The sequence below is a fragment of the Hyla sarda genome, chromosome 3, assembly GCF_029499605.1.
Source record: "Hyla sarda isolate aHylSar1 chromosome 3, aHylSar1.hap1, whole genome shotgun sequence".
NCBI lineage: Eukaryota > Metazoa > Chordata > Amphibia > Anura > Hylidae > Hyla > Hyla sarda.
Window position 1 is genome coordinate 211,366,487 of NC_079191.1, and position 14,909 is coordinate 211,381,395.

General features: G+C 40.7%; 1 protein-coding gene across 16 annotated transcripts in view; it reads right to left on the reverse strand.

Moving 5' to 3' along the window:
• The window catches only part of SNAP91 (synaptosome associated protein 91), a 205,162-nt gene that overhangs the window by 26,970 nt on the left and 163,283 nt on the right, over positions 1-14,909 (reverse strand). For 6 of the 16 annotated variants that reach the window (XM_056565979.1, XM_056565982.1, XM_056565985.1 and 3 more), the window contains 6 exons: positions 13,965-14,042; positions 13,782-13,853; positions 7,984-8,061; positions 7,184-7,264; positions 4,567-4,731; positions 725-871 (listed from right to left, as the gene is read on the reverse strand). In XM_056565979.1, the coding sequence (XP_056421954.1) occupies positions 725-871; positions 4,567-4,731; positions 7,184-7,264; positions 7,984-8,061; positions 13,782-13,853; positions 13,965-14,042 (621 nt within the window). The remainder of the gene's footprint in view (positions 1-724; positions 872-4,566; positions 4,732-7,183; positions 7,265-7,983; positions 8,062-13,781; positions 13,854-13,964; positions 14,043-14,909) is intronic. The other 10 variants (XM_056565992.1, XM_056565993.1, XM_056565991.1 and 7 more) reach the window with 5 other exon arrangements.

A 14,909-nucleotide genomic window follows, 5' to 3' on the forward strand; every position in this document is an offset into this window, starting at 1 on the left:
AGACATGAATAAGGGGGCGTGGCGTGACGTCACGTCACGTCTCCAGTTCTGGAAACAAAGAAGTTTCCAAGACTGGAGACGCAGCTCCATATAGAATGCGGGTGCTGCATGGAGATCGCTGGGGATCCCAGTGGTGAGCCGCCGGCGATCAGACATCTTATCCCCTATCCTTTGGCCTATAAGATGTATTTGGGGATAAGATGTATTTGGACGGAATACCCATTTAACTATGTTAAACCAAACTGTCAGTTGGATCACTTTACCCCAAAATGTGACACCACAATACTGATGCAATTTTAGGCACACAATTTTAGGCACACGAGATTGCACACACGCTATACTTTCTTTCCTACAAAGCTACACCCACTTTCTGCTAAGCATTGCCCCCAAGAGATCCTACCAAGTCTACACATATTTCTACTTTAATCACAATGAACTTCAACAATAAGGCTGGGTTCACACTAAGTACATTGCAGTCCCTATAGATCGCAACGTATTTTGAATGGACTCTGCCGCAAGAATGTGATAATTCTTTTAGCGACAGAATTTAAGCTGCAAAAACTCTGCCGCTGAAAATCCGTAGGGTGGACTGTGCAGCAGAGTCCTATTGACAGCAATGGGGATTCTGCTGCACCAGAATTTCTCAGTCTGAACACCGCCTAAGAGATTTCTCAACAAACCCACACAAGAAGTGAATTATGGTAATAAATATTAAAGCACTTACTGCCTACTAAACTTGCAAGAGAAGAATCAAGGTCACCGCCAAGAGCCTTGCCAGCACCACTGGCATTATTTGCTGATGTGAGTGAAGATCCTGGCTGAGATGAGGGGGTCATTGTTGGTATAAGAAGATCGCCTAAGCCATCAAATACTGGTGCGGAAAAAACAGAAAAAGTTAGCATCTGAAAACCCACATAAAATGTTTAGCATTGGATGATGTAGCTCAGATAAATAATTTATAATGACTATAAAAAGTTTTCACAGTAGTGAAATATTTGACAAACAATAGACTTACCATTATTCCCACCCACATTACCAAAATATGGCAATGTGTAAACTTAATATATTTTGACCATTTTTAGGTGCCACAGGATAGGGGATAAGTGTCTGACCACGGCGGACCCCCACGATCTCCTGTACGGGGAAGCGGCTAACTATGCGTCCTTGGCATGTTCTGGCCCCACATTCCTGGAAGGAAGCAAGTGAAAGGGGCGCTCAGCCAATCACTGTCCGCAGTGATGTCCAGCCTCAGTTGGTGATTGGCTGAGCCGGACATACCTTGCGTCCGTCCAGGAAGGTGGGGAGCAGAACGGAGCATGCTACAGACTTGTAAGTAACCAGAATCCCATACAGGAGATCGCGGGAGATCTCAGCGGTCGGACCCCCAGTGATCACACACTTCTTCCCTATCTTGTGACTAAAAAGTTCAGTTCCCTGGATTAACCCTTTAGATAGGTACCTTGAAAACCAGAGGCAACAGTAATATCCTGTTGCCTCTCCCTTTAATTGACTTCTGTTGGAAAAACAAGATCATTGTTTCTAAATCTTGTTTTAACAGCACAAGGGTGAGCGAAATTACAGTAACCTCAGTCAAAACGGAATCTTACTCATTGGCTGTCAATTTGTTTAATCCGACTAATTTAGTTCCGCTTTTAAGGTATGTTTACTTACACTATACATGGTGCGGATTTTCTGCTGGTAAGTCAATGATAAAATCTGCAGTATGTATAGTACATGTAAACATACCCTTATGTTCACACATTCTATAAATGCTGCAGATTTTCTGTTGCAGACATTATCACTGACTTACTAGCCAAAAATCCAAACCATGAAATCCGCTGCAAATATAGTATGCGTGAACATACCCTTAAAGGGCTCGGGTTACCTGGAAAACCCAAGGCGACAGTCTGAGGTCTCCTAGAAATTTATCATATCTTCTTGACACAAGAGCCCTTTGGACAAAACCAACAGATTTCATTTTGGCCGTATTTTACATACTGTATTTTCGCTCTCCTCTGAGCAGACCCTTTCATCAGGATGTAAAAATGTGATGTAAAAAGCTGGCCTAATTTCCAAACGTGTGGTTTAGGGTAACTTTACATGCCATGACTGTTTAAACCTTCACAACGAATGGTGGTTTAAAAGCTGCTGGCAGGGATCTGCTGGATATTTCTAAAAGCAAAGCTATAGTTAATAGCAGCATTTATAGACTATGGATTAAAAGTAGTTTTGTCATTCATAGTCCATGTTTTCTTGCATTCACACTGGGCTACAGTAATTGTAGTAATTGCTTAGAAACAATTGGAACATGGTAATCACTGGACAGTACAAACAAAAACTAATGGCAGCAATATTGCACCTTGGTATAGGAATAAAAAAGTCACAACATATGCCTAAGGTAACCCACTTCTATGCAGAAATTATTTATAATTAGATTACATTGTTGGCATACCAAAAAGTAAACAAAAAGTGTCAATTTTTTCCTCTTAAAGACGTACATACAGAAAACAAAGTGGAAAAATACACATTAAAAAACAGGAGATCCATAAATAAACACATAAAAAACAACATATGGTTGCCCTGCATGATCAAAGGCCAGAGCAAAGTACCGTAAGGGCATGTTCACATGGCCAAAAACAGCACTGAAAAATCCACATCAAAATCAGTGCAGATCTGCCGTGAAGATTTTTGGGCTGATTTTCGCAGCACGGTTATTATTTCAAATGCATCTGTCACCTGCTTCAAACATGCCAAAGAAATCACATTATGAGACAGCATAAAGATGATACCTTTATTTTGTCTGTGTAGAAAAATACAGAAAATTAAGTATATTCAGCCCGGCTCAGCAGTAGAAGTGGTAGGGCCAAGCCCTAAAAAGCAGTGGGCTGGCATGCCTCTCCTCTCCACCTCCCTGCCCTGTCCCATCTGCTACTACAGTCAGGGCGCACACAGCTTTATAAGGCTTAGCCCCACCCCTCTCTCATTTTATTAGCAGATCTTACCAATCTTTATATCTAATAAAGTAACTACAATTTAAGATGTAATTCTAAAGTTATAATAAAATTTGACCTTAACCACTCAACATTTTTAGGTCAATAAAATTCAGAAAAATTATATTGAAATACTTATTAAAAAGGGGTTGCCAGGGCCATGCCAACTGAGGTAACAGAAGGAGGGTCCTCTGGATGGACTACCTGCTTAAAATATGCTTTATACTGGGATTGATGATAGAATATATATATATATATATATATATATATATATATATATATATATATTCTATCTACGTAAATCATTTGATACTTGCTGCGTACTTATTACTAGAGGAGTACTACTGGTGCCAAGTAACAGATTTTAGAAGAAAACTCACCAAAGCAACAGTGCAGCACAGCCCCAGCATGGAAAGGGTCAAAGTGAAAGGAAAAAAAATGAAAGTAGTACAAAATGATAGCACGATGACAGCCCAAGCAGTTTTAGTAAGCACAGAAAAGCTCTGGATTTCATTAACTTGTGCCATGTGTAATGTACATATATTGTATGATCATAAACCTCAAGTACATCATTGACCAAGCATGCGATCAGATGCAGCACAAACCCTAAAGTTAAGTGCAATAAAATAAAAATGTGTAACAAACTCCATAGTTTGTTTAACAGCCTATTGCAATGAGATGTTCTGTGACCTAAGACACCTTGTATTAATCTACCTATTGGAACAGTTGGATTGACCAAATCCCAAATACTAGGGGGGATGTGAATATATCCCCTCTAGCTGTTGTAGGTGGTTCATGACACCTTTCGCTGCTGCCGTTAATATTCATAAAAAAAATAACATAAAAAAAACTCTACACATTACAATTAAGTATTGTATTACAAGTGGAACAATGATTCTTCTCTGGTTAAAAAAATGGTCTAGTTTGTGATTAAGTAATCAGAGATCCTGCTTGTCAATATTTTTTATATAATTTATTTTTACAGCTAAAGAAGCACAAGACAACATATACATTACATATATTGGGGGAGAATTCAAGTGGTAGTAAGGCCCTATTTACATCATATTTTGGCAATATATTTAAGGTATACTTTAGGACCTTGGTAACTAGAAATGCATATTTATATATATATATATATATATATATATATATATATATATATATATATATATATATATATACACACACACACACACACACACACACACACACACACTGCTGCACACTTGCAGCAGGCCCACTGACTAATAGACTGAAAGCAGTCACAAGTAGACTACGTTCGATCCATTTCCCACATGTATATATTTTGTATATGGGCCTCAGAAATGCAGTAAATCAGTCTTGCAAGCCACAGTTTGCTAGAAATGGCTTGATATTAGTGATGTCTCCCTATTTGAGCTTATAGTATAGAATATTTCTTATTCCCCATAATGATGAAACAATCCTGTGTAAAAGTAAAAACAGACAGATAAGACAAATCACCCTAATGTTTTGGAATTTGGTTAAAAGAGAAGCATTTAAAGCAACAATAGTTTATTTAATAACACTTTATTCTTTACTATATGTTCAGCTTTACCTGAAGCATCAAAAGTGCCGCCAGATGTTGCAGAGGCTGCAGCCGGAGCAGGCGCAGTAATTGGCTGACTGGCTCCAAAGGCGGCATCGAAGCCCGGCTGCATGATTGTATTTGGTGCTGGGGCAATTGGCGCAGGAGATGGTGAAATAAATGACCCTCCAAATCCTTTAAAGAAATAACATAAAAGGGCAACTGTAAACTTCTACACAATGATATACAGTACAGTCATTTTGTTTAGTGTTCTAAAGTCTGTTGTAGGCAGTCAAACAAATCATTATCTAAAATATATGTTTCAGACACAGCACCCCCACCTGTCCATGGAATGTGTATGTAGGTCAACATCAAGTCAAGTTACAAGGACAACAGGTTGTAAAACCTGGTTCGGACAGATGAAGGCTGCATCATGAGAGACCTAATGAGAAAACCATAACATCACATTGTCTAATTTTTAAAGAATTTATTTGCAAATTATGGTGGAAAATAGGTATTTGGTCACCTACAAACAAGCAAGATTTCTGTCTCTCACAGACCTGTAACAACTTATTTAAGAGTCTCCTCTGTCCTCCACTCTTTACCTGTATTAATGGCACCTGTTTGAACTTGTTATCAGTATAAAAAAAAGACACCTGTTCACAAACTCAAACAGTCACACTCCAAACTCCACTATGGCCAAGACCAAAGAGCTGTCGAAGGACACCAGAAACAAAATGGTAGACCTGCACCAGGCTGGGAAGACTGAATCTGCAATAGGCAAGCAGCTTGGTGTGAAGAAATCAACTGTGGGAGCAATTATTAGAAAATGGAAGACATACAAGACCACTGATAATCTCCCGCAATCTGGGGCTCCACGCAGGATCTCACCCCGTGGTGTCAAAATGATCACAAGAAAAGTGAGCAAAAATCCAAGAACCACACGGGGGGACCTAGTAAATGATCTGCAGAGCTGGGACCAAAGTAACAAAGGCTACCATCAGTAACACACTACTCCACCAGGGACTCCAATCGTGCCAGATGTGTCCCCCCTCGGCTTAAGCCAGCACATGTCCGGGCCCGTCTGAAGTTTGCTAGAGAGCATTTGGATGAACCAGAAGAGTATTGGGAGAATGTCATATGGTCAGATGGAACCGAAGTAGAACTTGTTGGTAAAAACTTCAACTCGTCATGTTAGGAGGAGAAAGAATGCTGAGTTGCATCCAAAGAAACCATACCTATGGCGTGGCATGGGGGGTGGCAACCTCATGCTTTGGGGCTGTTTTTCTGCTAAGGGACCAGGACGTGTAAAGGTTAAGAATGAATGGGGCCATGCATCATGAGATTTTGAGTGAAAACCTCCTTCCATCAGCAAGGGCATTGAAGATGAAACTTGGCGGGGTCTTTCAGTACGACAATGATCCCAATCACACCACCCAGGCAGCAAAGGAGTGGCTTTGTAAGAAGCATTTCAAGGTCCTGGAGTGGCCTAGCCAGTGTCCAGATCTCAACCCCATAGAAAACCTTTGGAGGGAGTTGAAAGTCCGTGTTGCCCAACGACAGCCCCAAAACATCACTGCTCTAGAGGAGATCTGCATGGATCTCCAAGCAACAGTGTGTGAAAACCTTGTGAAGATTTACAAAAAACATTTGACCTCTATCATTGCTAACAAAAGGTATATAACAAAGTATTGAGATGAACTTTAGTTATTGACCAAGTACTTATTTTCCACCATAATTTGCAAAAATAAATTATTTCAAAAAATCAGACAATGTGATTTTATGGATTATTTTTCTCATTATGTCTCTCATAGTTGAGGTATACATATGATGAAAATTACAGGCCTCTCTCATCTTTTTAAGAGGGAGAATCTGCACAATTGGTGGCTGAATGAATACTTTTTTGCCCCACTTTATATGTGTGTATGTTGCCCCTTGGGGTTTAAATTTTTTTTGACAGTTCGTAAAGAACAACAAAGAGCACTAAGTAAGTCCAGTTGCCAGGTTTTATATTGATCCGGAGCTTTTGTCAGCCACAATGACCGGTGCTACTAAATAGATTTAACACTGCTGAAGGTGCTAAGCTTCGTAGAGACAACATATACATTTAGAGAGAACAAAAGTAGCTTGCACTGCTCGTCGCTCGTGTTCCTTTTCTTCTAAACGTTAGTGTAACAGGGAGAATGTCAGGATGTTGCAGGGGGGACTCTTAGCCCTCCTGCAAATCCTGACATTCTCCCTGTTATAATAACATCTTGACGAAAAGGAACACGAGCAACGGTGAGTGCAAGCTACTTTTGTTCTCTCTAAATGTAATGTTAAAATTTTTTGGTTTTGACACTCATGCAAAAGTGGCTGCTGCAAAGTACAGTAGTAGTAAAAACCGAATGGATATTAGTAAATTCACTTTAGTGATAAAACAACAAATTAAAAAAGTAGTGTGTAAGATTAGAAAAATGTGTCCCTCAAACACCAACTGTTGTGTTTGCTCAGCACCATTCACTTCACTGGAACTGAGCTGCAATGACAGACATGACCCATGGACAGATGTAGTGCTCATACTGGAACAAAGCAGCCATGACCCAGTCAATAATAACTAAGTACAGAAAGCAGATTTTCGAAAACATTATTAGCAAATGATAGTTACCGGCTAGTAGATCTGCTGAAGCGGAAGAACTTGTAGGTGCCAAAGCTGCCGGCTGTGGTTCGGTTACACTTCCAAAAGCATCTGTCATGTCACCATTGATGGTGGATAAAAAGAACATACAAGGTCACCACATAAAACTATAACTGTCTCGCTATGAATAGAATGACTGGTAAAGAACATGTGAAAGTTCATGCACATATAACTACTACTTCATAACTTCAAGGGAAATCTACTCGACTTCGTCCTAAAGAAAGATCATGACCATTCTTATAGTATACAAATATAAACAAACGTAGTCCAGCTCCCTGTTTTTTTTTTGTTTTTTTTTTCTCTATACTTGTTCTTCTATTGTCTCCAGCTTGGATCTAGCCATGCCCTAGTCATTTATATAATAAAAAAAAAAATAATAAAAAAAAAAAACACAAACAACAACAATTATAGATCTAGTGAGTGCGAAAGAATAAAAATATGTTTTACTTTATTTCTTTCAGGCTTTAAAATGCAACTAAAAAGGCATCCAACATTTCACACATTATTACAAGTAACAGAAATCGGCGTGTTTTGACTGTACTTTAGATTAACAGCTTTTGACCATGACTAAGCTTATGTTCAGGAGATTAGGTCTTCCATACATATGTTTTCATAAAAAGGATCAACAACGCCTATTGTAAAAGTTATGGTCGGCCTATAGCTTAGCGTAAAGAATACACAGTGGGGCTGCTGGAATAACCACAATCGTGAGAAACCCTTTTAAGTGCAGTAAAAATTATATTTTTCATCACTCATTGTTGTATACCCACCTCCAAACAAGTCAATCACAGGTTCAATCTTGGCAGGAGATGCCGCGGGCGCAGGTGCTGGAGCAGTAAATGTATCCACTGTAGTAATCACAAAATAAATAAATCTTACCATATTACGCAAAATTGGAATCAGCTTTAAGCCTTTTCTAAAAATCCATTGGTAATGGTTTGAACCAAAACAATCAGAAATAGTGTTATATAAAAGTCCATTAGGTATATATATAGGAAAAAATTAAATTATTAAGAAGCCTGACATTACATCCCTGAGATATTGCAGCTCTTGATAGATCCTTTTCCCATGACAATTCTATCCCACGACAATCACCAAGGTACTGTTAGTCATACATGAAGAGTCAATAGGTGGATACATGATATTAAAACTGCAGCATAAGAGCCCATTCATACTACAAAATGTCTGTTCAAACAGAGATCCATTGTGCAATGCAGTCCAACCGAAATTCAACCAAAAGAATGAACATTTCTGCTGCAAAAAAATTCAGACACTGTGCTTGGTCAGGGGTGTGGAAATTTAAAAAAAAACTACTTGTCCAAGGGACTAAAGCGGAACACAATCCACTTGTCCCTCAAGAAAATCCACTTGTCCTGGTAGATGAAATAATTTCAACCAAAATAGTCTGATCCACCCCACTAGACCACCAGGGATGGTTATAAGATTCCTTTAGACACTGCTGTCATCTTAGACAGCGCTGATCTAATGGTTTAATAGCGGCCATGGTGATCGCAGCATGCCAGGCTATTAGTGGCGGGAGAGCTGTAGCTAGCTCCTTGTACACCCGAGGCAAGCCCCCCCCCCCCCCCCATCTGACCCCCATAACTCCAATTTTTCCATATACAGGGATGTATGAGGGTAATCTTATGTGCCTTGATCTGTAGTTTTTATCGGAACCATTTATTATCAGAACTTTTATTAGGAAGGGGGCTTATTCACATATATACGCACTTAAAATATTTTAATCACTATTTTTCAGTCTTCATAGGGACTTATATATGGAGTCTTTTGATTGGAAACCACCGGATGCCGCTGTGTTACTGGGGGGGGGGGGGGGGTTAGGGGGTTTTCTGCTTCTCCAGTTTATGTGATGCATTTTATTTACTCTAATTTATGTGTCAGAAAATGCTGGAAGTTGCATTTAGTTACTAGATAACTACAACACCCAGCATGCCCTGATATAGCCTATGGTTGTTTGGGTGTTGCAGCATGTTGCACTGTATAGTAGTACAGTTAAGGTTCTTGTGTAACATGCTGGGAGTTGTAGTTTTGGTTTGTGTCAGCTGCAGAGCCATAGGCTGTGTCAAGGAATACTGGGAATTACAGTTAGTAACTACAACACCCAGCATGCCCTGATACAGCCTATGGCTCTGCAGCTGACCCAAACCAAAACTACAACTGGAAGTTGTAGTTTTGGTTCGGGCATGTTTGCGTGCACCTGTGGGGCTCTTGGTCGGTGGGTGAGTATGAAGGGGTTGGGATTCTGGTGGTGCAATTTAGTGCGGGTGGCCAGAAGTCACTAAAAATAAATAAATAAATTAGCACAACTGGCAGCAGCACTTGTCAGTCCGCCCCTGTACAAAACATACATGCATACACATATACATACACCGGCCACTGCTCCCTATATTATACATTACATACATACATACATACATACATACATCATATATACAGACACATCATCATACATACACCCGCCGCTGCCCCTCCCACATCATACATTACATACACACATACACAGACATCATTCACACAAACCATACATATACATCATACATACACCCGCCGCTGCACCCCATCATACATTACATACACACAAAGACATTATACACACATCACACAAACTCAAACCATACATATACACCATACATATGCGCACACATACATACACCCGCCGTAAATACACCCCCCCTAATTATACATTACATACATATACAACCACCCTTCCCACCGCCTGCATGCTCTGCCTCCTCACCTGAGCTTCACCCCCCCCCCCCCCCCGCTCTACAATACACAAGAAGCAGGGGGAGAGCGAGGACGAACACAGCTCGGTACACAGCTCCTCCCCTCCCCCACACACCGCTCCATCCCCCTCCCCCTGCTCTGTCTCCACAGGACCTAATCTACCACAGAGAGGCTGCAAGTTTGCACGGGGAAAACACAGAGCAGGGGGGAGAGGAGAAGACTCACTGCACGGGGCTGGGGAGGATTTCTGTGTGTGAAGGAGGACAGACTGGGGCACGGGGTGGGTTCTCTGAGTAGCGGCCCCCGGCTACTGAAATCAGCTGGGGGCCGCCGCCCCTCCATATACCCTGAGCGCCAGTGTGAGGTGCAGACTTGCATTGGCTCCTGCGCCTCACACGGTCATAAAAAAAAAAAAAAAAAGGGGGGAAGTCTGTCTGTCCCTGCTAGCCCGATACAGGGCTAAATCTATGAACAATTCACCTGCCCGGCGCCCAGAACTAGGATTTGGATAGGATTTCCACATCCCTGTTGTTACATCAGAATCCCATTGAAAGCAATGGGAGGCTGCTGCACCAGAATTTCCGAGCAGAATGTCCACGCAGAATTACACTGAAATTTCAGAACATGTTGTCTTAGTTTAAAAAAATAAATTCGAGGAACCTATCTAGGATAAGAGAAAAGGATAAGCATTTTTCCCAGAAGCAGCACCACATCTGTCCATGTGCCATGTCTGTTTGTACAGTCTAGTCCCAATTGCTTGAATAAAGATGAACTGCAACACCAAACACGGCCAATGGACAACCAGGTACAGTTTCTAGAAACGGGAAATAAAAAAATAAAACATTCAAACTATTTTTTATATCCACCTATAAGTGGCTGCTTTGGAAATGCTCTAAGGCTATGTTCACAACTTGTATGGCCAAGGTGCCTGACAAATACATCTGTTAAATGTATATCGCAATATTCCCATGTATCAATGGTGTTAACATATGACAAAAATACAAGAATGTGTGGGTTGTTTCTTTAATAGAAGTAAAGTGTCATATGTAATAAATGAAAAAGATTAAAGAAAAAAAAACTGAAAAAAGGAATAAAAGGAACAAAGTTAGTGTGAACGGAGCCTGCCAAATACTCCTGCAACCCCTCCTCTCAATTGATATTTTCTTTAGTTCAGATTTTGAATCCAAATTTGGTCATTTTGTCTTTTTCATCTGTGTTGTAAAGATAATGAACCCAAACAATAGCAGAAAGGAAGAGGATGGAGCTTCAGAGAAATCATGTTGTAATTTACCAATGTTTCCTAATACCACTTTTGCTTTTTTGTTTTTTATTTCGGATCAATTAGGTTATGTTCACATGCCAGAATTTCTGCATGGAATTCTGCATGAAAATTCTGCATGACTTTATAGCTAATACACTTCAATCGGCATTCAGCTGTCCCATTCACACAGCAGAATTTCTGCTGCAGAATTTTCACTGCAGGGATTCCATTGAAGTGAATGGGCAATTAAAGGGGTATTCCGGGCAAAAAAAAAATGTTCCCCTATTCAAAGGATAGGGGAAAAGATGTCTGATCGCGGGGGGGGGGGCCTGCTGCTGAAACCCCCCGCGATCTCCCTGCAGCAGATTTCGGAGGTTTCCGAAACTGGAGATTCAGCACCAGCATAGAATGCGGGTGCTGCAGGGAGATCGCGGGGGGTCTCAGCAGCAGGCCCCCCGCGATCAGGCATCTTATCCCCTATCCTTTGGATAGGGGATAAAATGTTTTTGCCCGGAATACCCCTTTCATTTCTGCGGACTTTACTGCAGAATTTCATGTGGAAATTCTGCCTGTGAACATAGCCTTAAAGTGTAGCTCCAGTAATGGTGTGAGCTGTCTCTGTCTCTCACCAGAAGTCCAAACCTGGAGATGAAGCCCAGAGGCCAGGTGGTCAGTTTGCCCTTGCAACCTGAACTAATCCAGGAGACTATACTGTGACATCCCCCTTTTTCTTATTATCTTAATCACTGCTAAACTGGAGTAATAGATAATTGGAAAAATATATAACAGGTATACAACTGCAGGGGCATTAGACAATATGGCAGATATAGTAAGTCATCTACTCTGTTGTGCTTATACTTTGAGGGGTGGTATAGCCTTTGCCTATAGAATAATGTAGACAGTGTTATTAATGCTATCTTCATGTCCCTATGTAGGCATTAATGCTACCGATCTCTTATTCGTTCACACAACACTAAGTAACGAAAGCCTTACCTTTCTGATACAGAAGCTATCTGGGGATACTTACCTACCCTGGTCTCAATAAGCTTCCATTGCAGCACCTTCTGGTACCCGCTCACCACAGAGTATCTTCTTAGAAGAGGAGTCATTATAGCAGGCCCTGCCCACTCAGCCAATCATGGGCCACCATATCAGACAGTGACCAGCTGAGCGGGAAAGTCCTGCTAAGACCACTCATTTCATAAGCATGAACAAATGGTGACAGATGGGGACCAGGAGGTGCTATAATAAAAGGTGTGTGTGTTTTTTTTTTTTATTGTGAATAATCCCTTTAACAGTTTAGAAATCAGATTTTACCATACAGCAAGGATTGCTTATCAACACATCAGGCTATGGTCGCACACAGTATTTCGGTATTTTCAGCCTAAAAAAAAGAAAGGATCTTGCACTTGATATTAAGGCTATAAAATCTTGGTGAATAGAACATTTTTTACAGCACGAAAAAAAAAAAAAAAGACCAAAATACTGTGTGTAAACATAGCTAAACATAGCTTATAGGGAAAACTTGAGTTTTCCTTTAAAAAGTACCTGTCACCAAAAAACTGCTCTAAACTAACTACACCCCTCCAGCCCTTAAAAAAATTTCAGAAATAGAAAAAGCTCTGTATCATACCTTTATTTTTGCTCACATGCAATTTCCCAGTAGGAGAAAGTGGGCATTTCCCAGCAGGCATGATATCACTGAAGCCTGCTGGGAGACCACTTCCGCCCTCACATGGTTGAAGTGCTGTGATGAATAGAATACCTCAGGCTCTGTGCATGTTTCAGTCTGTGTTGCTATCAGTGAGGCTCTCCTGCAGCCTTGAGTCTGTGAAGCTTTCTGTGAGAATCTGTGGAGCTTTCACTTACTGTGCAGCTGTCAATCAAGCTTAGTGCAGCAAGATGCACTTCCTGAGTTTGGACTCCTGCCAAGTCGGGAGGAGACCAAACTCACTGTATTAATTGTGGCAGGGAACAGAACAGAGCCACCTAGTGGCCGTTTGCTATATTACATTTTAAATATTTATGTTGATAATTTTAAAAGCAAGTGAATGGGAAAGTGTCTGCTAATTACACAAGGAACACTATATTAAAAAAAACTTTTATTTGGTGACAGGTATTTTTTGAGAGTAGCCAGCACATAAAAAAAGCGCAGTCTACATTACCTTATAAACTGTTATCTTGGGCACAGCCTATTTCCTTAGGAGTTTAGCATGCATCCTCCACTAACAGAGAAATAACTCAATATGCAATGATTTCTATGAAGTCCACTGAGCAATAACTCCGTATCACACTATTGAGCTACAAGTCCTGAAAGTACAGGCACATGCAGCCACAAATCAGATGGGCTAAAATGACACCGCAGGCCACTCTTATACTATCCTACTTATAATATGTAGGATAAACAGCAGAACAGGCAGTGACATGGACAGTTGGTCAGCCACTTTAAGTTTAAATAATATAAAATGGGTTTATAAAACCCTAACAGCACAGACATAGCCAACTGTTGCTCATCAGGCCTACATATCATTCAAGTGCTTTACACAAAAAAGCACTCACCAGATAAGAGGTCTCCAGTGATGGAAGTCTCAGGCACAGGAGAAGGCCCATGCGGTGGAGATGAGAAAGCATCTTCTCAAAGCAAAGAAAACAAGAGCCAGGTCAGTTTAAGCAATGAGAAAATGAAGTGCAGCAACAATTTATGGAGCCAAAAATGTGAATGAAAAAGATGTCATGCTTTACCTGTACCGAACAGGTCTATGCTAGGTGTAACTTCAGGCTTAGGTGCAGCAGCCACCTCCGAAACAGACTCAAATAAATCTAAGACCAAATACAAGCAATGTTATTCTTTCAATGGTGCTTAGAAGAGCAGATTGTGATTGAGCAATCTGTTTCGAATAAGAGACAGGCATGCAAAGAACACTTGCATGTTAACCAAAGAACAAGCAGATTTCATTTGTATACCAGCACATACAGATGAATCCAGGCATCCTGAACCTCAAGTTTCATCTTATCACAGTAGTATAGCAGAAAATCCACACAACCAAGGATTTCATGGGCCAGGTTATCTACTGAAGATGTCAAAACTGGAATTGGAATATCAATTAAAGTCACATATTTCCCTAAATTAAATCTCCACCTTTCATTATCATGTAATTTGAAGGCTGTGTTCACACAGGGTATTTTGGTTAATATGCGAAGCTCATTTTCATGTATTTTTAACAAAACCAGGAGTGGGTCCAAAACACAGAGGTTCAACTCTTTTCATAATAGTGTCCACCCTGGTTATGGTATAAATGCTGACCAAAATGAGCTGCAAATACTGCCCAAAATACTGTGTGCGAAATCAGCTTTAGGGTCCTTTTAGATGGGCAGGCCGCAGGCAACACTGGTGCAGATCTAGTAGATCAGTGTTCGTTGAGAAATGCCTTTACACTGTTGAATTGTTGTCAGGGATTTCGGGATTTTCTATGTAGCCCTTTACTTACATCATTGCCTCCCGCACATCCAGTTTGTGGATTGATTATGCGGCCCTTTACTTACATCATTGTCGCTGGCACATCCAGTTTACACAAGGGGATGTGTAGCTAACTAAATGATTTTGCATGTGTTGCATGATCCCAGCTATCACCCAACAAGTGAGCATTTGCTTGTTCATCGGTGGATCTCTGGGTCCTTAACCCTGGG